We start from the raw sequence: 24539 nt of genomic DNA, 5'->3' as shown, positions 1-24539 counted from the left end.
CACTGCTCAAAACAGTTTTTGGACACATCACTTTTGATGCCTTTTATTGCTTCCACCATTTTTTGTTTCATCTCTTCCACATAAGCAAAATATTTCCCTTTGAGGACTTTTTTCATTTGGGTAAACAAAAAACAGTCATTGAGGGTGAGGTGGGTTGAATGGGGAGGGTGGGGCATGGGGGTCATGTCATTTTTGCTCAAAAACTGCTGAACACTTAGAGAGATGTGGGCAGATGTACTTGTAAATTGCCCATCATGAAATGGGCAAACACACTGAAAGAGTCTTCAAAAAAAAAAATTCACTGAAGCTGAATGCAGCCTCTCACAACAACGCCAGCGGCTACAGATGGGTTCCTAGAACACTCACCTTGCTGGGGAAGCCTGTACTGCGAAGGGCAGGCCCTCCAGAAGGTAATTCTGGGGTTGTTTTGGATCCCCCCTCATATGATGGTGCAGCTACTCTGGAAAACAATATGAAAGTTTCTTCAAAAGTGAAATGTGCCCAGCAATTGGATTTCTGAAAATTTATCACAGAGAAACAAAGATTTGTGTCCACAGAGAAACCTGTACATCAATGATCATATTTTTTGTGGAAGCCCCAAACTGGAAACAGCTTCATGTCCTTCAATGGGTGGAAAGTTAAATAAATTGTGTCACATGTATACCATAGAATATTACTCAGTAATAAAAAGAAATGATCCTTGGTGCATACAATGACCTAGATGAACCTCCAGAGAACTATGTTGAGGGGAAAATATCCAATCCATAAAATGATAGAAGTGATGAACAGATCAGTTGTTGCCAGGAGTTGAGGAGGTGTGTGGTGGGTAAGAATGGGTTAGGATGGGATGGTTAGGAGGGAAAGGGCAACATGAGGGCTTCTTATGGTGGTGGCATGTTCAGTACCTTGACTGTACCAATGTCAGTATCATGGTTAAGATCTTGTACTATCATTTTATGAGATGTTACCAGTAGGAGAAACTGTGCAAAGAGCACATGGGACCTCTGTGTTGTTTCTTACACCTGCATGTGTATCCATAATTATCTCCAAATGACAAATTTAATTCTTTAAAAAACGAGCATTTATAAGACAACTTGGGAATTATGAACACTGAATTTTTTTAGTGGGTTGGTGGCATTGTGTTTTAGTTTTGAAAAGTTAGTCTATACTCCTGGAAGACCCATATTGAAATATTTACAAATGAAATGCCTGGAATTTGCTTTTAGATAATCCAGACTGGGGAATGGGAAGATGAGGTGAGAAAGTGAAAAGGCATAAATAGATGCTTTTTGGGGCTAAATAACAGGTGTATGGGATTTCTTAGCATTGCACGTTACATGTGTTCTCAAGCACGGAGCTGTGGGCATTGGTGCAGCGGGGTAGTTAAGCCACTGACTTTGAGACTATTGGAGCTTGTTTGAATCTTGGCTCTGCTACTTTTTAGTTACGAAACCTTGGGCAAGTTACTCAACCTCTCTGAGCCTCAGTGTTCTCATCTGTAAAGTGGGGGTAATATCTCATAAGGGACAGTGTCAGGTGAGGAAAGGAAAGATCGTCAGTACAGGGGACTGAGAGAGGGATAGAAGCTAGTACAGGAGCCCGAGGTGGAGGTGCAGCTGGAGATCCAAGTTAAGTTGGGCAGTGTCTCAGAATCTAGATAAAGCTCTCAAGGAGTTTTAAAACTATGACAACAGAGAAGAAGCAATTAGGTTTGTGCCCAGAGCATCATCGTGCCAATGATGGCTTGGTTTCAGGGGGCAGTGCTGAGAAGCAGGTGGGAGAGAGTCCTGGCAGCACATGTGGCCGTGCTCTCAGACCTTGAAGGGGTGGTGCAGAGGCAGCTCCAGAGGGAAGGTGCGTTTAGGGAAGTTAAAGAGCAAAAAGGAGGGACTAGCAGGGCTGTCATGAGGGGACCAAAAGTCCCAAGAGCATGGTCGAAAGGAATCCCCTTTTCTGTTTAGATTAGGGGTGCCACCAAAGCTATTTTATCCGCCCTGATATTTTCCTCCTTCCTGTTCACAGGCTTCATCTGATACCCATTCAAACAGCCATTTAAAAAGAAAGAACGTGGTATTTAAAAAGAAAGAACGTGGTAAGATAATCAGAAATTACCAGTGCTGACTAGATTTTTTAGTGTGATAGAATCATGAGACTGTCAAGTCCTCATGTATATTCATTATTCATTAAGCGTCCCTATGCATAGTGTTTGCTAGCTATGCCAGTTGCATGGGTGCATTTATTATTATTACTCCACAGTGACCAGTCTGGGACTGACTCACTGACACCCACACTAAGGGCATCTGTGTTCAGCCTGGATATTCCTAGGAATGAACTTTTCTCTATTTATAGGAGTGAAGCTGTGGGTATTTTTCTCAACCACCGTGGACTGGAGGACTCAGATAATGAGTCCTTTGAGGCAAACTTTGTTAGCTTGCTGAACACCTGAAAACTTCCCCAACCTCCTCCTATCCAGGTTGCACTGACCCAGAAGATATCCTCCACATGCTGAAGCAGCAAACCCCTCTCTGAGTGGAGGACTGAGTGGGCTGCTGATCTTGGTCTCTGCTCATTTTATGTGAGGAGGCAAGAGTCTCCGATGAGCTTAGCAGCAACTCCACCCACAGAACCACAGCTACCCTGGCGAGAGTAGCCCACTGGGAAAGACAGCATGGTGGCCCAAATGAGACAGAAATCCAGAAGGCACAGGAAGGCTTAGGCAGTGGGGCTTATCTTTATTGAGGGGAGCTCACAACTTCTGCAAATGGGCTGGTTTTAAAAAGCTTCCCATTTCCACACAGTTCTGTCTACATTCAGAAAGCCATGAAACATATTGTACAATGAACACTTTCCACCTGAAAAGCATCATGATAGTTCATAAGCTTGTCAATAGATAATGCAAAACACTATTTACAAGATACAGTAAGTTCAAAATTTAGATTCTGATGATATAATTTTAAAACTAACATTGTATGTTTTTCCAGGTAAGGAAGACTGTTCATTATAAAAATATATAAATTTAAAGTCAGAACTAAAACATTCAACCCTATAAAAATATCTTTTACTAATAAAAGTTTCAATTTCTAGATAAACATTCTTTTTCAAAACAGTGAGTCTTAAATTCTCAAGAAATACCCACTATGTCAGATGATCCATTTAAGAGACATGTGAAAGGAACTTCAAGGCACAGTTGTCAACCTGTCTTAGTTTTCAGAGATAGACCACATATGTGCTCATGCTGTATATGAGTGGCAAAGTTATTCTATAAGACATTAACTCCAGGGTCTATCTATTATGAAAGACATTTATAAAGACAAAGTCTCTAGCTTAGAGAGAGGGTCCTTAGGAGCAGACACCAATTCTGTTAGGATCTGGCTACATTGCACTTTGACATGTCTAACTGGGAAAACCACTAGTTATATTTTGACCACTATCTGAAATCAGCTCATTCATTTCATTTTGCTTACTCTCCTTTAGGGCATGATTGGGGTGGTTTTTTTGTGTCTGGGCTCTTTTCGATCTGAAACACACTTTCAGCAGCAGGTAGCACAACTCCGCCACATTGAGTAGCATGCAAATCACCGAGGCAGAGATCATAAAAATGGTGAACACAGTTTTCTCCGTTGGTCTAGAGATAAAGCAGTCCACAAGGTTGGGGCAAGGATCAATCCCACACTTCAATACCCAGGGCAGGTGGTACCCGTTGTACAGGAAGTAAAACACGTACATAAAGGAGGCTTCAAAGATGATTCGGAAAAAGATGCTGCTGGTGTACGTCCACCACAGGGCTCCCTCAATCCGAACCTTCTGCTTCTTAATGTCTTCCAAGTCTTTGAATTCATTTCTCTTTTCTCCTCGTCTGAATTTGCGGGCAGCCTCATGTCGGTAGTAGGCCACGTGCATTGCCACAAGGAGGGCAGGGGTGGAGACAAAGATGAGCTGCAGGGCCCACAGCCGGATGTGGGACACTGGGAAAAAGTGATCATAGCACACATTTTTGCACCCTGGTTGCAGAGTGTTGCAGACAAAGTCTTCCTGCTCGTCTCCCCACACTTCCTGAGCAGCCACCACGAGGATCATGACACGAAAGATGAAGATGACAGTGATCCACACCTTCCCAATGCTGGTGGAGTGTTTGTTCACACCCCCGATGAAAGTGTGCAGGGTACCCCAATCCATTGCGTTGGTTTATTCCTAAACAAAGATTAGCAAAGGGAGATTAATGGAAATTTCCTTTGAATTTTATACAACAGTAATTATATTAAAAACTGAAGCAAATTTTGCTTACTCCTGGTAGGAGACTTTCTGGTAAGGATTGCACAACCTAAAGAATTCAAAGGTTTTTGACCAGAGATAACTTTTGGGGGGATTTAAGATCATCTTCATTCAGATGAATTCAGATTATATAATAGATCGCTATTTGACATGAATGCAGGAATTCAGGTGATTCAAATTCTTTCCTCAGTTCCTATTGAATCACTGTGTGAATGCATGTCACATTAGTTTCTCTTTGCCCAGAAATCACAGAGGGTCCACAGAAGGTTTTAGTGATTAAATTGCTTATTCAAGAAAAAAAATCATCAGAATGAAATTATCTGGTTTACCTGGCAGACTAAGAAGGAAAAGTAAGAAAACAAATACTTGCTGGTTTACTTTACAAAGGATATTTATATCTATTTCTAGCTTGAGTAACATTATTTGCTGTCATCATGGGCTCTTAGAAACCCAATACTACACCTATGGAAAGATCCTCTTCCAGAAGAGAGTCATAGCCTTCACTTGTTCTCTCTCGTAACCAGGCAATGATGGCCTTCCCTTCCAGCAGATATCAACACTCAGGAATTGCAATGAAAGACCCACACTATTGCAACAGGGAGCCTCACTCTCTCTCAGCTCCCTGATTCAATGTCCTGCAAGAAAAGGACTTTTTTGATGTCCATAGAACTTTTGCTACAATTCAAACAGATACTTTCTACATTGCCACACAAGACTAAAAAGTTGGTCAGTCATCATCTTTAAAAAAAAAAGATGAATAATGAACACTGAGATTCTTCTGAAAGTGAAAGGCCCTCTCCCCAAAAGAATCAGTTCATACAATATGTCATACCCTTTTAGGGGAGGAGGGAGTCAACAAAGTCCTTTGGTCAACCCATCTTAGACTACCTTGAATGCACGTGGAGCACACTGTGGCCAGGCTGCTTTCTCGGCTGACCTCCTCACCCATCAGGGGTTTGCTAACAGTCACCATCAGACATAGTGCGTCTTAGTGTCAAAATGATGTTTCAGATGCCTCTCATGTCATCAGTAAGTTAGCTGTCTTTCCACGGTTCATTTAATAACTATACCATAACATTTTACTTAAGGAGTGTTTGTATCCCTTAGAAGGAATATCCTTACAAGCAGGATATTCATTCCATACAACAAGGATTCCTAAATGAAACTCAAGGTGAGGCAAGAAGAGGTGATGAGTACGTCCGCTCCCTGGGGGCCCATTTCTGAAGTGCTGTACCCATGCATGTCACACCAAGAAAGACACTGGCAGGCTGATGACCTGCCAGAGTGTGGCCAGGTAGCAGAGCCTGGAAGGACTCTTACAGGAGGGAACACTGGGGGTTCTGGAGCAGTTCAGCTGGAGGACAGCCTGGAGGCACATGGCAGTGGGGCGGGGGGATTGTTTGATGAGGAATTGAATCCAGAGAGACAGGCCTTTTTTTTTTCTTTTTCAGTTACAGTTGACATTCAGTATTATTTTATATTAGCCTCAAGTGTATAGGATAGTGGTTAGATGTTTATATAATTTAGTGATTCCCCTGATACGTCTATTACCCAGCTGGTACCATATGTAGTTATTACAAATTATTGACTATATTCTCTTCTCTGTTCTATACTTTACATCCCCATGACTTGTATGTTTTATAACTGGAACTTTGTTGCCTCTTAATCCCTTTCATCTATTTTGACTGCCCCTCAACCTCTCTCCACTCTGGAAACCACCAGGCTGATCTCTGTATCTGTGAATCCATTTCTGTTTTGCATGTTTATTGATTTTGTTCTTTAGATTCCACATACAGTAAAATCATATGATACTTGTCTTCCTCTGACTTATTTGAATTACCATAAACATCCTCCATGTCCATTCATATTGTTGCAAATGGTAAGATTTCATTTTTTATGACTGAGTAATATTCCATTGTAAATATATACCTTGACTTCTTCATTCATCTGTCAATAGACATTTAGTTTGCTACCATATCTTGGCTTTTGTAAATTAAAATTAGAATTACCGTATGACCCAGCAATTCCACTTCAAAGTATTTATCTGAAGAAATCCAGTTAAAAAAGATATATGCACCCCTATGTTCATTGCAGCATTATTTGCAATAGCCAAGATATGGGGCAGGTTTTGCTTTTAAAAAAAAAAGAAAAGGAAAAGCTGAGGAAAATGAAATCATTACATGATGAAATAGGTACAGCTCTTAGACATGAATTCTTTGAAGCTGTGGTGCTCATCCTTAAAACACTGGCTCAGAGGCCATGCGAGCATTGCCAAGGCTAATGCAGTGGGCTCACTGAGGAGGCTGGTCTCAGGCTCTACAGTTAAGCCCTGCCTTCACACGCCACTTATCTCATGGCTTAAGAGATGGTCAATGTTCATATTAAACTTTGATTTAAAAGATTCATTTTAGACAACATGGATTATACAATCAATGTTTAGTTTCCTATGAAAGTCATTATAATACATTTTTTCTACTCTGGAAGCCTTTCGAGATTTGGGGAGGTAGAATCATGTATCGTGATGTTTCAACATACTTTACAGTAGCAGTTCCCCCTAGGAGGCCAATCCTGTTTATATTTAAAATGAGATGTTCTCTAATTAACCATTAAACATTTCCCCCTAAGAGTTTGGTTACTTAAGTGCCCAATGAGCAAGTCTTCAATCTATCAAAGTCACATTTTCTCAAAACCTCCAAAGTGCACAGAATTTAAACTCCCCCACAAGTCTTTTTTAAAGACTGTTTCTCTCTGAGTTCTCTATCACCTGCCTGAACAATAGCACACCTGGTGTCACCTGTTACCTCTCCCACTAGGAAGCAAACCAGTCAAGCTGCCCGAATGAGGAGAAAGCCAGGGGCTGAGGTCAGCAGGTCACAATTCCCTCATAAGAATATGGTCCTACTTTCTACAAGCAGTATCCTTGACTTCTGCTCTTTGGGGCTTCTCCTTCTTAAAAAAAACACAGGAATAATGGGGACAGTGGTAGCTTTATTTCTTTTTTACTTCTCTGGGTCCTTAAATCATACACTTTGAAGATGTTCTCCCAAAGGGCAAAAATGAACAGAAAATAATCTATTCTACAGCACTCAGTGAGTTTGAGATCAGCAATTTATCTGCACCTTTAAAGGAAGGAAAAGAAATGAAATGCCCAGATCACTATGAAAATGAGTGATCAAGACAATCGACTAGGTGAAAACAAATCACCTGACTCAAGGTATCTTCCTGCAGGATCTACCAAGGCCCTATCACCTATCATGGTAGAAATGACTGGAAAAGGAAGAGCTGTTTTCCAGTCTCATCACTCTCCTGCTCCCAGTGAATGTGTGCCAGTGTTTCTTCCAGTGAAGCCCTCTCTTTCATTTTGTTGCTCAGTCCCCATCATTGCTGAGGGCTTCCCAAGAAGCCAGGCATCTGCCCTGCATGTCACCCTCCCAGTGAATGCTAAGAGCAGGAGGAGAACTCCTCACACAGTGTTAGGAGGAGGGTCTGGGGTATGGCCCTGACACAATGCTGCAGTCACAGGCAAGCCCTGCTGCCCACTGGACACTCTGCCTGTTCCCAACAGGCTGTCAGAGAGCAGAAGATTCTGCAAATTTAAAAGGAGGCCCTGACGGCACTTGCCCCTCCTGCCCTGTCCCTGGGTGGGTGAGGCCACCCTGCTGGGGGAGCTGGGGCACCCCACTGGCCCTCAACCTCCCCCTGGGGTGAACCATTATAAACAGTTTGGTTATAGGACATTTGAAGGCCTCATACTCTTTGAGAACTACTTTCCACTATCAACACCCATTGGGGGACCCTTGCCATTGGTATCAGTGAACAAATACCTCTTCCCTTTTAGGCTTTAGGCAGGCTGGTGGCAGGGCAGCCACTTAGGAGCAGCTTTTCCAGTAAAAAAGAAAATATCAACCCTCTCCATGTAAATCAGAGAGGTTTAACTGGCTCCTTTCTGGCTCTCTTTTAAGGAAAGAATAGGTATACTTAGCTTCTATAGTTGTCAACGTACGAGAATATAGTCCCATTCAAATGCACTAAGGTACACTGGATTCGGATTTGCAGTACATCTAACTATCCACAGTGCATTCTTGGTACCAAAGCTCCAGTCCCAAATATTTACCTCTAAAAACAAGTCAGCCATTGACCTTATTTCTGATGATACACACAGTATTATGAAGATAGACTGTTCTTCTTTCACAATTCAAAGAATTTAAGTCTATCAACATTCGGTTTCAGTAATGAAATGTCTTGATTGTTTGAAAATTTCTTACTTAAGAATTTAATCATAACTAGTTTGCTTGATGATGGCATTTTAGTTACCCCAATGACGGAACCAAAACCGAAGCCCCAAACACCAGTGTTACCCCAGCGCACACCAGGATGACCCTTTCAAAGTCAGTCAGCAAATATTCGATAGACTGAGAACAGAACACACTCCTCACAATTTGCATGTTCGTTTGGAGAGTTGAAAAGTTTGAAATGATAAAGGCAGTGACGACACACCTGAGCCTCACTCCCCACCCTCCCAGCCTATCCGCCAGGGCAAGGTTCCCTCCTCTCGGCACAGGCTTTCTCCTTCTACACCATGTGATTGCCTAGAAGCCAATGTGACACCGTAACAACATGAATATAAACTATTGTGCAGCTTCTGGGTGTAGGTGAGGATGTTACCTGTTGAGGGAAAAATAGTGGATGTGGCCATTTTCCCTTAACTCCTCCTGTGTGTCTACTGCATGACCTTGGTGGGTAGTTTTTCCTCATCCCCAGAACTGTTATGAGGAAAGCCTGGGTACTGCCAGTTTTCTGATGCCCCGTAGTTCGAATCCACAATAAAATAAAAATAGAATCTTTAGTGTAGTTTCTTTTCCCTACCAAAATAATAATGGTACTACTACCAACCTGAAGCCTCAAGCTCATTCCCAGAGCATTAAAGAAAAAAAAAAAAGAAGTAAAGGGAGTTTGAGAAACTGGATATGCTCCTTTACTCCCAAATCAGTAGTCTTAAAAATCAAAACAACAACCAAAAAATAAAAACCCCTCAAATTCTCTTCTTAGGCTAGAAGAATCTCTATCTTTTGTCTCTAAAAATCTCAGATCATCCAAGAAACAAGGTGATAGATGTTTTTTAAGTTAACGACTCAAAACTTCATCAACTCTCCTTTCAAAGTAATGGCCAGTGACAAAATGGATTTAAGGTTTATGTATTTCTTCAAAATTATTCAATAAAAATAAAAACATTTTTCTGTTTTTGGAGTCTAAGTACAAAATCAACAGTTCATATAATTACATGTATTTCTTAATCCACTTAAGAAAGTGGATTAAGAGTTAAAAATAATTTATATTAATTGGTCTCTTTTTTCCAAACATTTGCATTTATTCAGAGTAAAATGACCCTGGGAATAAAAACAGAAAAGGCCACCTAGGGACTCAGTCATTCTAATTAATCAAACAAATAAAACAGAAACCTTCCCATACAATAATGTCGCTGTGGGAAGGGTCATTCCCTCATGGACCAAGAAACTTGGGTAGAACATTGTTCTTCCAGTACAAACCACTTGTGGCTCCTGGACTAACCGGACAGTGTCAGAGCTACATGGTGAGGATTTGCAAGTTAGAATTTTCCATCACCCTGCTGAATTTGTTTAGTCAAGCCTACTAAAGTTCTGTTCTTCCCTAATGCTCTTACAATTCAGCAGAGGAAAAAGTAAAAAAAAAAAAAAAAAAAAAAAAGAGAGAGAGAGAGAGAAACAAAGAGAGAGAACAAGACACTATTACCCAGAGCAGATTTTGTTTTATAGCAAAATCACCAGTGAGACAGCTGGGTTGATGAGGGTCTTCCGGGTTTCGGAACACCCACCCCCAGTGATGTCGCAGGCTGGAGTGTTGATATTCTGGCTCCATAGCCCCTCTCTCCTCCTTGGCAAAGTTCAAACAACACCCCCAAAGTCTCAGCCAGATCCAGATCCAGATCCAAACAACAGACAAAGCTCTCCACAGGGGCCATTCTGAACAGCATCCTGCATTCTAAGGAAGCTGCGCTGCAGCGGGACATTTTCTCCTAGAATGCTAGTTAGGTTGTGCTAGAAGGGAGGGAAGAAAACGCTTGTGTGGCATCAAGGCTACTGAAAGAAGAGAACAGCAGTGCACGGTTAAATTCAAGCAAACACCAGATTCACAGCAAGTTTCCACCCAGGGGACACGGAGGTTGCTGCGGTGGCCCTGCAGTGGCTGCTGGTCCCCAGCTCCTCCAGGCCCAAAGCCGCATTCAGGCGACACTCACCTCAGACTTGGTCCTGCTCCCCAAGAAGGGAGGCCAGCCCAGTCAAAAAGGCACGCGATGGCGGGACTGGCTGTTCTTCTCCAGACAGGAAGTACCTTCTGGTGCCTCCACCTTTTAACTGAGATGTGTCACCAATGACAATTACTGTTGTCCAGTAATTGTCCTGTAATTGTATTATTGTCATCTGCGTTTCGCAAGTTCCTCAGGCGCACACCACACAGCCATACCGGTCAGTTCTCCTGGGACTCATGGACTGGCCAGGCGTCTCCTGGCTTTCTGTTCCTCAGATCTGAGCGGAACTTGGTCAGTTACCCATAAACGCCGAAGACAAGCCCGAACGCAGCGAAGGAACTGGGGAAAGGGGCACCGGTCCCCAGCCGGCACTCAGACACGTGGTTTGATGTATTCATAAACCTGTTGTGCAGGCCAAAGGGGACCTTCTATGGTATAAGATAAACCAGTCTGTCCTGGTTCCTCCGGCGCGCAGGGGACCCGGGAGGATGCGGATCCCGGCTGATAAGGTCGCACGCTGACACCCACTCGGTGGCCACAGGGCCCGCACGGAGCGGTCGCCAGCTAAGGCGACTGGGACAGGAGGGCAACAGGCTGCAGACCCTCCTCCGGGCTCCGTGGAGAGGCCGCAATCACGCCGCACCCAGCCCTGCTTACCTGCTCGCAGCACTGTGGGTCCGGGCGCGGATCCGGGCGCTGGGCTCCCGGCGTAGTTGCGCCCTCGCTGCGGCGGGTTGGGCGGACTGGCCGGAGTCTGCAACCTGCAGTCGGCCGCCCCCCACCTGCGGCGCTTTTTAACCGCGCCCCACCCCGCCTCTGCCCTGACGCTCCCCAGAGCGCTGAGAGGCTAGCGCGCGGTGGCCAGCGAGGGCCCGCCCCAGGGCGCGGGGCGCAGGACGGGCCTCCCTCGGTGGGGGTGGGGAGGGAAGGGACGGGAGTGAGGTGTGCAGGGTTGGGGGTGCAAGACAACCCTTCCTGTGGGTAGCAGGGACGGCTGGACGGTTTGGGGGGTGCATGGGCCCAGGATAAGACCCACCGTTTGGGGAGCCGAGTGAACAGGGAAGGCAGGGCAGGACTCTCGCCTTCCCCTCTGTCGGGGCACAGGGGGTGTAGGGTGGGTCCTCCTTAGAGGGCGTGGGGTAGAGCGGGCCGGCCTGGTCCCTGGCTTGGGGTGGCCTGCGTTTCCTGCTGAGTGACTCCTCACTCAGAACCCGGGAGCCGGGGAGAGAGGGCCTGGGTGGGTGGGCCCGCCCCCTATGGTGAGGCTTCCAACCCAGGACCCTTTGGGATCAGGGTTAACGGCTGGCTGTGTTTTGCCAGGACACATTGTCCTTGTTTTCTGGACACTGCCACCTCTTGTAGATCTCGGATATTCTTACAAAGCCCTCTCTGGGAGAGCAGCCTGGAGGCACGGTGACTGGTGTTTTCTCTTAATTAATAACCACTTATAGGAGTTAAAGGGGTTATTTTTATGAGTTACCTCCATACTTCCAAGACTCCCCCAGGGGAAGCAGAGTGGGCCTCCCTCACCAGCTACCACCAGAAGACCCTTGCCCTGCCCCTTCATAGACAGGGCTCTGGTGCCCAGGGTGGGCATAGGGGCTTGGTGCAGGGGCGGGTGGGGTAGAAATGTGGGAAGCTATTTAGGGACCTGACTTTACAGGTTCAGACACATCCTTCTCTCACAAAATTGCTTGGTAATTAAAGGTGCCCTCTCCAAAACCAGATGCTACTTGTTAGGCCATATTGCTTCATGCGACAGGATTGGTGGTGGTTCTTAACGTGTCTTGTTAGGGTTGTGAAAGAAGACCCGAGACTTCATGAAAATCCACCTTATGAAACATTTTATTAGAGGAGAACATGCTCTCGGCAAACTGCTTGAGGCAGGTCAGTTCAGAGCACTTTGGGGTGGCGCCTGGAATGGCCTTTCACGTAGGGGTAGAGAGACACAAAAACCTGTTTTAGGCTTTTTCATAGACAGATTTACTGCCTTAGTGTGACCTGTGCCTTAACTGTTCAGCCAGCCTCAGGTTTGGCTGGTCCTCTCTGGGCCCCCTGCCCCATATGGCCTCTTTCCTGTCTTCTCCCCATGACTTCCCCCCAAAACACTCTAGCTAGGCACATCTGTTTGCAGAGCAAAAGAAGATCTTTTAAAAAGCAGACTATATTTTTTCCTCTGGGGATCATAGACAGTTGAAGTGTTTCTTTGCATTCCCACAGCACCAGGTGAAGTGCTTTGCACATAGTAAGTGCTGCTCCATGAGTAGTTGCATATTGATCGCAAAACCCAGCCAGCGTAGCAGAAAATCCTGCAAACAACTTTTGCTTCGATGCAGGACTGTCCATGGTTTTCCGCCTACAACCGGTGCCATGCAACACTGTCTTGAGCAGTGACATTCAGGACCAGTGGACCTTGTTGCAGGACCCATCCAGGAAAGAACTCTGAATCAAAGTAGCTGTATTTGCGTGGGTGTCCAAAAAGGGAATCTTCTCAACACTGCAAAAATATCTCTTTTCCTGTTCAAGTTATCAATACTAGTCCCGTGCTGCTGGCTTCTTATTTTAGTCACATGTTTCTCAACATTTACTCCCAATACTCATTGTTCACTTTCCATCAGATGGTCCTGTTGCAGCAGAAATTAAATATGGACTATGTGAAACTTACTGATATGTTGAGATCATGTGAAAACTGAAAATCTAATTAAACATTTTATGCTAGTGATATTCAAAGGCATCTAGACCGTTGACTTCAAGTGCCAGATGTGAAAAAAATTTCAGGGGACGATTATTGTCCACTTACGGTCACATAATTCCCAAAACAAGACTTTTGTAGCCCTGGTTCTGATCGGTGACCTAGGATTCTTTCAACTGATATCTCCCCTCTGCATATGAAGGGTGATTCCTGAGTCCATACAGTCAATCCGCACAAAATGTATGAAGGATGGATTTCCCACTGCCATGCCAAGAGGTGTGAAGGATGGCAGGAAGATTCCCTTCTGGAAATCTAGAAATTCTCAGTGCCTTTACATAAGGAACGAAGGAGACTCCACCTCCCCCCGAGTTGGCGTGGACACACACTCCCAGGGTGTGGCTCACAGTCCAAGGTGGAAGCACAGCACGGGGACTCTTCCTTGTAACTGACATAGTCCTGGACATATGGAAAGAAAGAAAACTGTGTGCTCCCTTTAAACAAAGATGAACAAATGTCTATTCGCTCAACAACAACAAAAAGTCTGTATTGAACAGGCCAGTAGGCTGGGCACGTGAAGGAGAGCATTCCTGTCTTAAGTTTTCTAGTTTGATAGTTTGATTTTCAAATCTGTGTGCAAAGGTCATGTGAGGTGCTTTGAAAGGCCAATACAACACTACAGGAGTTGGTGGGAGTCAAGTTTTGTGGGTCTTGCTTGGGGGAGCCCAGAAACTCATTTTTATCAAGTACCCTAAGCTTTGCTGATATGGGTGGTCTGAGAATCACACTTAGAAACATATTAGTTATAAATGTTCTTTACTTTTTAACTTTTTTAAAGTAAAAATACATATAACCTAAACTTACCTACTTAACCATTTCAAATTCTACACTGTACAAAGGTGTTTGGTACATCCACAGTGTTGTGTAGCCATCACCACTGTTTAGTTCTAGAACATTTTCAACACCCCAAAAGGAAGCATGGTATCCACTAAGCAGTTACTCTCCATTTCCCAGCCCCTGGTTAACTACTGATCTGCCTTCTGCCTCTATGGATATTTCTACAAAAGGCATCATACATATCTGGCTTTTTGTGTCTGGCTTCTTTCCTTTATCATAAGGTTTTCAAAGTTCATCATCCAATGTGTGTCAGTACTTCATTCCTTTTTAAAAAAAATTAATTTCTTTATTTTTAGAGAGAGGGAAAGGGAAGGAAAAAGAGTGGGAGAGAAACATTAACCTGTGGTTGCCCTTCATGTGTCCCCTACTGGGGAACTGGCCTACAACCCAGGCATGTGCCCTGACTGGGAATCGAACTGGCAACCTTTTGCTTCACGGGCCTGTGCTCAATCCACTGAGCTACACCAGCCAGGGCTTCATTCCTTTTAATGGATAGATAAAATGTCACATGTTTATACCATGTCTTGCTTATCCATTCACCTGTTGGTAGACACTTTCGTAGTCATGGTTGTGATTGGTGGAGTGAAACTCATTTGACTGATGAATTCTGAGGCACGTGGCAGCTGGGATTGATGTGATATGTCCACATGACGGGGGAGACCAGCTGGCCTGGCTGGAGTGGGGGGCTTGCTTGGGGGAGGAGACAGGCAGAGTGGTCAGGCAGGGCCAGAGTGGAGCCGCTGTCGGTCAGGAAGAGGAATTGAGACTGGCTGAGAAATGAGGAAAGAGAGCACGACAGCTCTAGGTGACTGGCATCTGGCAATTTTAATCAATCCATTGAGAGTTAGTGTGATGGGACTGCCTAACAGCCATTGTCGTTTTGGGTGCCATCAGTAGAAGTTCCATGTGTCACGAAGGTGCGTGCTTCTCCTCTGCTGTTGAAGCTGCCAGGTCCCGTGTAGGATGAGCTGACAGCTCTGGAGCCACTTCCCCCGAGTTTTCTAACTTTAACTCCTGAGTATTAACTTACTATCTAAGCAGGAAACACAAACAGCAAACAGAACAGTGAGTTTCTAGCAGAGCAGGAATCTGCTAGAGACCGAATGACCTTCGGGTGCTGTCTGGATAGGGGTTGGACTACATGGCTTTCCTCTCCTGGGAAACACTAATGACACAGTTACTACTGGGGAGGGGGAAAAGCTGAGTCAGACATTTGGTTGGTTTTGAGCCTGAATGACATAAAAGAGAATCATATCTCTCTTCCCCTGTAGAAAGAGAGCAGACTTGGGAAAGAGTGATGTTTGGACACGCTGACCATGGGGTGTTGGCGAAATGTGACTGTGTGTCTATTGAACTCTTGAGTTAGGAGTCCAGTCCTGTGTCTGACTTGATTTACCCCTTACTCCTGTCTATTCAGGTCCTGCACTTTCCCCAGCCATGCTCAGAATCCTTTCCATCTGTCATGGACTTGCACCACGAGCCTTCCCTGGTCCCTGCTTTCCCACCTTCCCTGTTCATGTGCTCCACCCCCTGGTATAGTTGTATACATACTTGCTTTACCTCTCCTGCAATTATTTTCTTAATTGTCAAATCCTTTCAGGACAGAACTTACTTACCTTTGTCTCATATCATTGTCTCTGCCCCCAACCTAGGGCCACCACCCTGTGCACAAACCACATCCTGCTTCTGTATAATTGATGGAGAAAACCAATCGAGTCAGTGCACAGTTGCTGACCGAGAGAGTGAGTTCCCTAAGAAGGATGTGGGTGGGAGAGAGGGTGGAAGTCTAAACACTGGGCCTTGCAGAAAAGAGGTACGAGGGGCAGTACTGGGGGAGAACATAGGGGAATTGTTGGGGGAGGCAAGCACAGAAGAGAGGCAGGGAGTGGTGGTGCAGCTCACTGGGTGGGGACAGGACATCCAGAGAAACAGAGGCAGTAGAGAGAGGGAGGGAGGGAGAGAGAGAGAGGGAGGGAGGGAGAAATGGGAGATTTTAAGGAATTACCTCATAATTGCTTATTTTCTCTTTCATTTTGCTGTGGCTGACCAATCGAAATTCTGCAGGGTTGGCCATCAGGCTGGAGACCCAGGAAGAGTTTATGTTGCAGCTCAAGTCCAAAGGTCATCTGCCAGCAGAGTTCCACGCTGCCCCCCAACCCCCCACTTTTGAGAGACATCAGTCCTTTCTCTGAAGTTTTCGACTAATGGATGAGGCCCACCCAAGCTATGGAGGGTAATCTGCTTTACTCAAAGTGTACCATTTAATTGGGAGTCACATCTAAAACACACCTTCACAGCAACAACTAGACTCATGTTTGGCCAAACATCTGGGCACCAGTCCAGCGAAGTGGGCACATAAAGTGAACCATGACTGGTGGGTTCGTTCTACTTCCTAGCTGATGATTTCTACCATGTGCAAAGCTTTGGGGACCACCACAGTGGACAAGGTCACTTTTCCTTCAAGGGGCTTTCAGTGGAGCTGAGGAGCCAGTCAGTCGACAGCAAGTGCAGTGCCCGTGAGGCCGTGAAAGCGCAACCAGAGCAAAAAGCACCACAGATCAGCCAAGGATATGAGAATAAAACGAGGGTTTCTGAATAAAGAAGAGACTTGTTAAGATCCTAATTTTGTGTGTAATATGCAAATATAAATAAACTGCCACAAAATGTTAACAATTACCTATTATCAGTTTTAAGTGATATACAAACAATTTTAATTTCCTCTAATAGATATGTGATACATTTATTGTAAGAAAAATAAAGATGAAAGAATGAACTAGAAGAAACTAAGGATATTTGAGGTTATGACTTCTCTTCCTCTTTTTTAAAAAAATAGCAAAGACCATATTGGAGGTATTGGTCTATGAGTGCACATTCCGGAAAAGAGATCACCCTGACAAGGAGTTGAATTAACTAAAATGCCTCTTTTTAGAGCAGTGGATTGTATCTTGTTTTGTTGTTTTCTTTTTTTCTTGACCTGTCTCCAAATCCTAAGTCTCGTGATCTGATAGTTTCAGCATATGTGTATAACCAACAAGTATTTTGAGTTGAGGGCATAGAAAAAGGAGTTAAAGAATTTAGCATTGAATATTAGAATGCATCATGAATAAACTGACATGAATTGTGATAGTAAATTTAAAACAGACAACAACATATCTTAAGTGTGCTCTCAACTCTCCCTATTAGTTTCCAGGTGCATGTTTCCGATCACTTACTTTCTACCTTCTCTTTCATAAGGCCGGGGTCCTTCCCTGTGAAAGGCACTTGACGAGATTTTTTTTACTGTTTGCAGTGTTCCTTCCATACAGTTTCAGTTCATTTGGGGACAGCGGTACCTGGCTTGGGGGTCCCTAACTCAACTTGTGCCAAGTCTAATTTTTGTGTATTGTTTTAGAGATGGCACTCTGAGTGTTGGGTTAAGTAAGAGAAAATGATGGGGAAAAAAGGCTCCACCTGGGGAGAGGGAGGGAAGAACTGGATGACTAGAAACTTCCTGCTTCCTTAAACACTTCCTTAAAAGCTCCAGCATCTGGAATGCCTTCTCTGTCTCTGCTTCTTGGCCAGATCCAGCCTTACTCCAAAATTGAGATGGTAATAATTATAATAATAATAACAATAATGTTCTTGTTTATCATGGTATAATTGGCATATAACATTATATTAGTGTCAAGTGCACAACATAACAATTTGATATCTGCATATATTATGGAATGATCACCACTAGTCTAGATAACATTGGTCACCACACAGTTACAAGTTTTTTTCTTGTGATGAAACTTTCAAGATTCACTTTCTTAGAAACTTTCAAATATGCAGTACAATATTGTTAACTATAGTCAACTTGTACATTACATCCCACGACTTATTTATTTACTTATTTATTGGAATAAAAAGTTCCAGGCCCTTTTTTTATTTGCAGTAGTATCAAACCATCCATTTACAAAGTTTCTGGTCTCCCATCAGCTGGAATTAACTAGGGATGTCTTTGGGATGGATCACGTAGTTGTTTGCATCCACTCTGGTAGACACAAGAAAGGGAACACACCTGGCACGGGAACACAGGGGTAGCGGCATCCTACTCCAGCTAGAGTCCAGCAGGATCACCGAGCATGCCACCTGCACACGCGGTGGAGAAAAGGGGGAGAGATGTTCTTCATTTGTTTTCAAAGCCAATTCATCTTAAAGAGTGAACAAACCATCAGCATTAAGCCAAATGTATTAATCACTTAGACCTTCAGACTAAGACACAATTTTTTTCTTTTTCTAATACCCTACCCTGAAATAAATGTACCAAAAATATCCCCAAGATTTAGTACAAATAGTACAATTCATACTTGCTTTCCTCTTTCCTTTCTTTAGACAAACACCAAGTAAAATGCAGGTGAAAGAGATGAACTGCAACTAGGTTAGAAACTGACTTAGAAAGTTACATGACCCCTACAGAATCTAAAACAATTATGCTTTTAATGTGAATCTATTTAAAATAAAACGTTTGGGTACTGCTTTCTAAATAAGGTCATAGCCATCCTGCTAGAAAGTCCCTGGGTGGAAGAAATAGATGAAAAACAACCTTTTCAAAACCCACCAGACCGGTTGCTTATATTTTATTCATTTATCTGTGGTCATGGAGAGCACCCCAATGTTCCGTAAAATCCTCCCGCCCATGCTGCAATATCACAACATAAAAGATTCGAAGCACCACTAGACAGAGGACAGGGTTTTTGTAGAAATCATAAACCATAAACCATGATGTTGGGTCATGTGAGAATGGGAACATTCGGTATGGATGGTCAGGTGAGAGATACCAGAATGTTGAGGACTTATTTATTTTATAACTGGAAGCTTATACCTTTCAACCCACTTCCCCCATTTCACCCACCCCCATAATAATAATGTTCTTATTATTTATGAATGAATACTATGAGCTAAGTGTTATCTCTGCCTTCCAACAGTCCCACAAGAGCAGGGAAAACGATCCTCATATTATAGGGAGAGAGCTGTGACTTAAGAGGCCTTCCAGTTGGTCAGTGCCAGGTAAAATTCAGACTGAATTTCATTCAGTTCCCTCCAGGCTACCCGTCAGCTTGAAGGGCTTGAAGGCTGCCTGTGGGAAGCCAATGCCTCACATCCCCTCTGCTCTTCCCATGTGTCTGTGGCCTAACCTCCCAGTTGGTCATCAGTGTTCAGCGTGCTCTCCACCATCCCTGCTGTGTTATCTTTAACAGTAACATGGTCCCAGCTTCTACTTGTTGACCAGTCCCTAGCAGGTTAAGTTGTCACCTTCAAGATGCAAAGATGAAATGCGATGACGCATAAAAACTCTAACAGGACCCAGTGCCTTAGCAAGTGCTCATGCAAACCCCTTTCTCCCTTTCCTTTTCTTTCTCCTCTTTTTCTGTCCCTCCTTTCTCTTCAGTCTCCTCCTGTATAAAGTGGGGATGTTTAAGCCTTTGACAGAATTGCTGGGATCTGAAATGAGACCATCTGTACAAAAGGCCCGGCACAGTGCCCGGCATGTAATAAGGCCTCAGTGCTGCCCCACTCCATTCCAATATGACATTTCTCACTCACTGAACAAAAAACGTCAGCAGGTGACAATCCATGTTTTTGTCACCTCCCCATCCCTAGTCCTGTCCTGTTTTGTTTTGCCAGGCTGTAATTTGATGATGCTGCCACTATGTGTGTTTGGGGAGACAGTGTCCGATCTCAGTGGGTGGGGCTGTGAGGTTTGGTGGCACCTTTGTTTCTGGCTCCCTGTTGCGTCAGCCAGTGCTGGGCCCCTAGAGCTGTCTTTCTGGCTGTTCTTGCTGCCTGCCTGCTCTCTGCGTGCTCAGGCTGAAGCCTGAAGATACTGCTGGGAGACTTGACAACGTCCCAAGGATCACATGAGTGGTCAGCCGAGGAGAAGCTGGGAAACTTTGGGAGCATTCAGGAGTCTAGGCCTGAACAAGATCTCTGTCAATTTAAAGATTAGGTGGTTTAATATTCAGGGAAACATATCTTGTCACAGTTAATCCTGCCCAACTCATCCTGTTTTTTTTTTTAAATTATTATTAGTCACTTCTACTACTTAGGATAAGATAAAGTAATTCTATTTGAGAAGTGAACCGAGAAAAAACGGAGCAGTTTTTAGGGGCAGCTCCTGTGGGGAGGTTAGGTATTAAGTTGGCCTGTTCTTATTTGGTTGGGTCTTTATTTTGTCACTTTATTTACTTTGAAGTATTATAATGTAAATATATAGAAAGCTTCATCAATTTAGCCTAATTCTTCCTCCCCTTTCCATCCATTCTGAATTAGTCAAAGAGTTTCTAAAGCATTTAGAAAGAGATACAGCCATTGCTTTCAACAATTTATTGACAAACAAGACTAACCAAACACCTATTGCCTGGCACAAGTTCTTAGGAAATTGACACAAATGTATCTGTAGCAATTGTTCTTAGGCAAATAGGTGCTTCTAAAGGATTGTTCTCTAGTTTGATAGTTCCTCAAATAGGTTTACACTGTTATACTTTGCTCAGCAAACTTTTTTCTTTGTAAGTAGCAAAAAAGTAAAATTTTAATCTATTTGAAATATCTATCAATTAAAGTATTTTTAACCTGTGCAAGAACTAATGAGGTTTTAACCCATAGTCTTGTCTTCCTACCGGTAAAGGGTGACCTTATTTTACATTCTGCTATATTCTATATGTTCTTCCATTTAAGCCACACACAGAGAGGTAACTATTTCTGTGCATGGATTTGGGCAGCATGGAACTACCTGGGCACCTGGACTCTCAGTTTCTCCTGTTCCTCTTATGTCCAGCCAGCAGCTCGTCTCTTTCTCCTCAGATTCAGTGACTTGATAATACAGATCCATGTGCTGCTGCACCCTCTTTCTATTTCTGGTACAGCTGGGAAGAGTAAGATAAAAGGAAACTGGAAAATGTTTAATATCGGATAACCAGTTTTCCATAGTCCATGAGGGTGGTTGGTTTTATGAAAGTTGGTGACCTCAAAGTAAGGTTTATTCTCTTCCTCCATAAAGATTCCTCCTTCTTCTGTCTTCCCTTCCCTACTAATCCCACATACAGTAGAGATGGGAGGTCTCATCTGGGCTAGTCTTGTAAGGGTCCAGAGGAGGCTGGACATTTAGGTGTGCAAGGCAGGTTGGGGACAGTACCTGGCCCAGTAGCACTTCATAAATGCTCACTGGATGTAAAAGGACAGATGCATCCTAAAAGCCTTTTGGGAACTTCTGGTTTCTGGTCCAATGTATAGAAGAGACCTTGGAAGTTATCACTCTTGTTAAAAAATAACTCTTGGAAGTTATCACTCTTGAAAAAAATTGAATAAACTGAAAACCAACAACTCTTCTTAGATCTTTCAGAGAACTGAGGCCACAGGGCAGCCACTGTTCTGTTCTGAAAGTGGACAGAGAACCACAGACCAAGCTACTTCCAAAAGACAATGGGCGGGGAAAGAATTCCATGTGTTTGATGGGTTTCTCTACCTTTTGTATTTGGTCCTCCTACAGCCAAGGGAGCTGGACACACAAGGAGACAGAGATGCTGCCATTGCCTGAACAATCTGCCTGAACAGATTGCTTCAGGCTCCCTGATCGCTATGGCTGTGGATTTTAGAATCCATAACTTGTCAATATTGACTACGAGACAATGGGCAAAAGAAGACAGGACTGACCAAGTTATATCTTGACAAGACTGCTTTAATATAAAACAGAAATATTGTTACAGGGCTGGAAGCTCAAATTTTTTTGCAGTATTGGCTTCTAGTGAACTCTAAGTTAATATGTTAGATTGCCAACCAGTTTATGAGCAAGCTGCACAGGCCCAGACTACAGTTCTTGTCGTGGCCAGTGGAACTGTGAAGTTTGATGGAAATAGCACTTCTTCAATCAGAACTTCCCACTGATTGCTCAGGCTACTCCTAACAACACTGTGTGGAAGATTGCAAGTGATTGCTTCTGTTTCCAGCGTTGGGCTAGCAGCCGAAGGGGGCAGAAGTCCATTCTCCTTTTGGTCATTAGTTTCAGCAACAACTTATGTGAATCGATTCGTTTCACTGTGGAAGCATGATAAATTAGTATGTGCTGTAACTAAACACATATATGTATTATACATATGTGTGTGTGTATAAAATTCCTGGTGGCACCTTCTCTAGCAGCTGCCTGTTTGAGTTATTGCCCTTAAGAGCTTTAATGCTAGTGTTTTACATGACTTACATACGTTTCACTAATGACCTTCTTATAGTAATATAAACACATGAATTCTGCATTACCATACTGTGAGTTTTTAGGGGCAGCCTATTGCAAAAATGCAATCCTTTTATAATATTGTCTACAGGATATCAGCACAACATAACTGGGATGAAGTGGAGTATTGTTTTCTTATTAGGTTAATTTTGTAGTAGAACACATGCCTATTTTCAGTAAACACTGGTAACACAGTTTTGATATAAGGCTTTTTCAAATCAGTTCAATGAAAATATTAATAACTTTGGTTACATAACTGCTCTGACATATCAGAATCACATGTAGTGGTATTCAGTGTTTTTTTCATGTTATATAATATTTTCTATGTTGATATGTCCTTATGATTTTATCTAGTATAGAAGTATAACATGATCTGACTTGATACCTGAGTATTGCATATACTCAGTGACTTAAAAGCAAAACTTCTTAAAAAGATTTTTCTTCGCAGCTCTAGGTGTATAACTTTAGGTAATGAATAGTAGTGGGACTGATAGTTTAATGGGAGAAGTGGGAGTAAGAGTTACAGAGATCCAAAGTTGGCCAAAAATTAGGAAAGATGACTAAGTGGCAAGTTTTCGTACTTGTTTTCTACCTCCTAAAAATGTGGTCTACTTTTAGGGTTTAAGTCGTTAAGTATCATTGCCAAATAGTCCTGAGTGTCACTTTTGTTCTAAAAATTATTTTCAAAGGTTTTTCCAATTCACCTCACAATTAACACCAATATATGTTTCAGTTTATTCAAGAACTTATGAGGATGAAATGTCAGTAATAAACCTGACCCTATAGCAGGGTCTGACAGGAAAGCAGGAAACGAAGCCATTGCTCTCTCTTTGGTGTATCCTTAACTTTTACGTCTCCCACGTGAACCTCAGGCTGAAAGTCTACTATGTATCATCCATCCCCAGAGTAAGTGATGTCCCCTGTGTTTTCCACTGTGACCCACATTATCCTTTTTTTCCTAGCTACATTTAAAAGTATGTGATTTTATGATTTGTTCTTTCATATGGCATTATGAGCAAATAGCTTTGTTTTAAAACATGTTCCAGTTACATGGCTAACTCTTTGTTTTTGTTTTGGTTTTTTTTTTAACAAGAAAATAGAGAGCAGTAGATCGTTACTAGCCCATAAAGTTCATTTTATGTCTCAACATTTAACATCTAAGGAGAAAGAAGTATAGCTTTGGTTTTTGGTTAAACTTTAAATGTTTTCTTTTTCATTCTTGAATTTATTGTTTCAATGTTTTTAAGCTTGATGTGCCAGCTTTGTTTCTACACTGCAACTTAAAGTTAATATTTCTTATCACTCTATTTGAAAACCAGTAATTTAGAGGACATCTGGCCAAGATGGAGGCATAGATGTACACACTTTCCCTCCTCACACAACCAAAAGAAGGACAACAACAAATTTAAAAACAAAAAATGACTAGAACTGCCAGGAAATTGAACTGTATAGAAGTGTAACAACCAAGGAGTTAAAAAAGAAATATTCATACATACCGGTAGGAGAGGCAGAGACAGGCAGCTGGGGTAGAGAGGACATGTGGCAAGGCTGTGGCTAGTGGACCAGGTGGTCCCACACTTGCATGTGGATGAACCAGAAGGAACAACTTAGGACTAAGACAGACTGAGTAACCCAGGGTTCCAGTGCAGGGAAATAAAGCCTTGAAACCTCTGACTGAAAAAACCTGTGGGGGTTGAGGCAGTGGGAGAAACTCCCAGCCTCACAGGAGAGTTCACTGGAGAGAACCACAGGGTCCAAGAGTGTACACAAACCTGCCCACCCAGGAATCAGCACCAGAAGAGGTGAATTTGATTGTGGGTAACAGGGGAAGTGACTGAAAGCTAGCCAAGAGCTGAGCACTCACCGTTATTCCCTCCTGGACCGCTCCCCAACATACAGCTCCACAACACAGATACGTATGTTGCCCCACCCTGGCAAATACCTAAGGCTGCACCCCTTACTATACAACAGGCACACTGAAACAAATATATATATATATATATTTGTTTATATATATATAAACAAATATATATATATATATTTGTTTATATATATATATATCCCCCAAATGAAGGAACAGATCAAAGCTTCAAAAATGAAACTAAGCAGTGAAGATACAGTCAAGCTATCAGATACAGATTTCAAAACGC

The 24539-nt window shown here is 43.1% G+C and overlaps 1 protein-coding gene and 1 pseudogene across 3 annotated transcripts; one reads left to right on the top strand and one right to left on the bottom strand.

The window, feature by feature from the left end:
- Positions 1–2707: 2707 nt before the first annotated feature.
- On the bottom strand, positions 2708–11720 carry GJB6 (gap junction protein beta 6). 3 transcript variants are annotated; one of them, XM_037037162.1, is made up of 2 exons: positions 11216–11720; positions 2708–4191 (listed from the first exon to the last, which is right to left on the bottom strand). In XM_037037162.1, exon 2 carries the CDS (start codon positions 4174–4176, stop codon positions 3394–3396), a length of 783 nt encoding a protein of 260 aa, XP_036893057.1. In that variant the 5' UTR covers positions 4177–4191; positions 11216–11720; the 3' UTR covers positions 2708–3393. The 3 variants fall into 3 exon arrangements, with proteins under 3 accessions (XP_036893057.1, XP_036893058.1, XP_036893059.1); XM_037037163.1 differs by lacking the exon at positions 11216–11720 and adding an exon at positions 10547–10943; XM_037037164.1 differs by lacking the exon at positions 11216–11720 and adding an exon at positions 4735–4916.
- On the top strand, positions 10604–22216 carry LOC118980444 (NTF2-related export protein 2-like; annotated as a pseudogene).
- The last annotated feature ends 2323 nt before the right edge of the window (positions 22217–24539 follow it).

This window comes from Sturnira hondurensis, unplaced genomic scaffold, assembly GCF_014824575.4.
Source record: "Sturnira hondurensis isolate 20B ecotype Veracruz unplaced genomic scaffold, ASM1482457v3 Scaffold0022910, whole genome shotgun sequence".
Lineage (NCBI taxonomy): Eukaryota > Metazoa > Chordata > Mammalia > Chiroptera > Phyllostomidae > Sturnira > Sturnira hondurensis.
This window is presented reverse-complemented; position numbering and strand designations above follow the sequence as displayed.

Excerpts from the sequence above, each read along its gene's own strand:
- GJB6 (XM_037037162.1), bottom strand. The coding sequence starts at position 4,176 with ATGGATTGGGGTACCCTGCACACTTTCATCGGGGGTGTGAACAAACAC.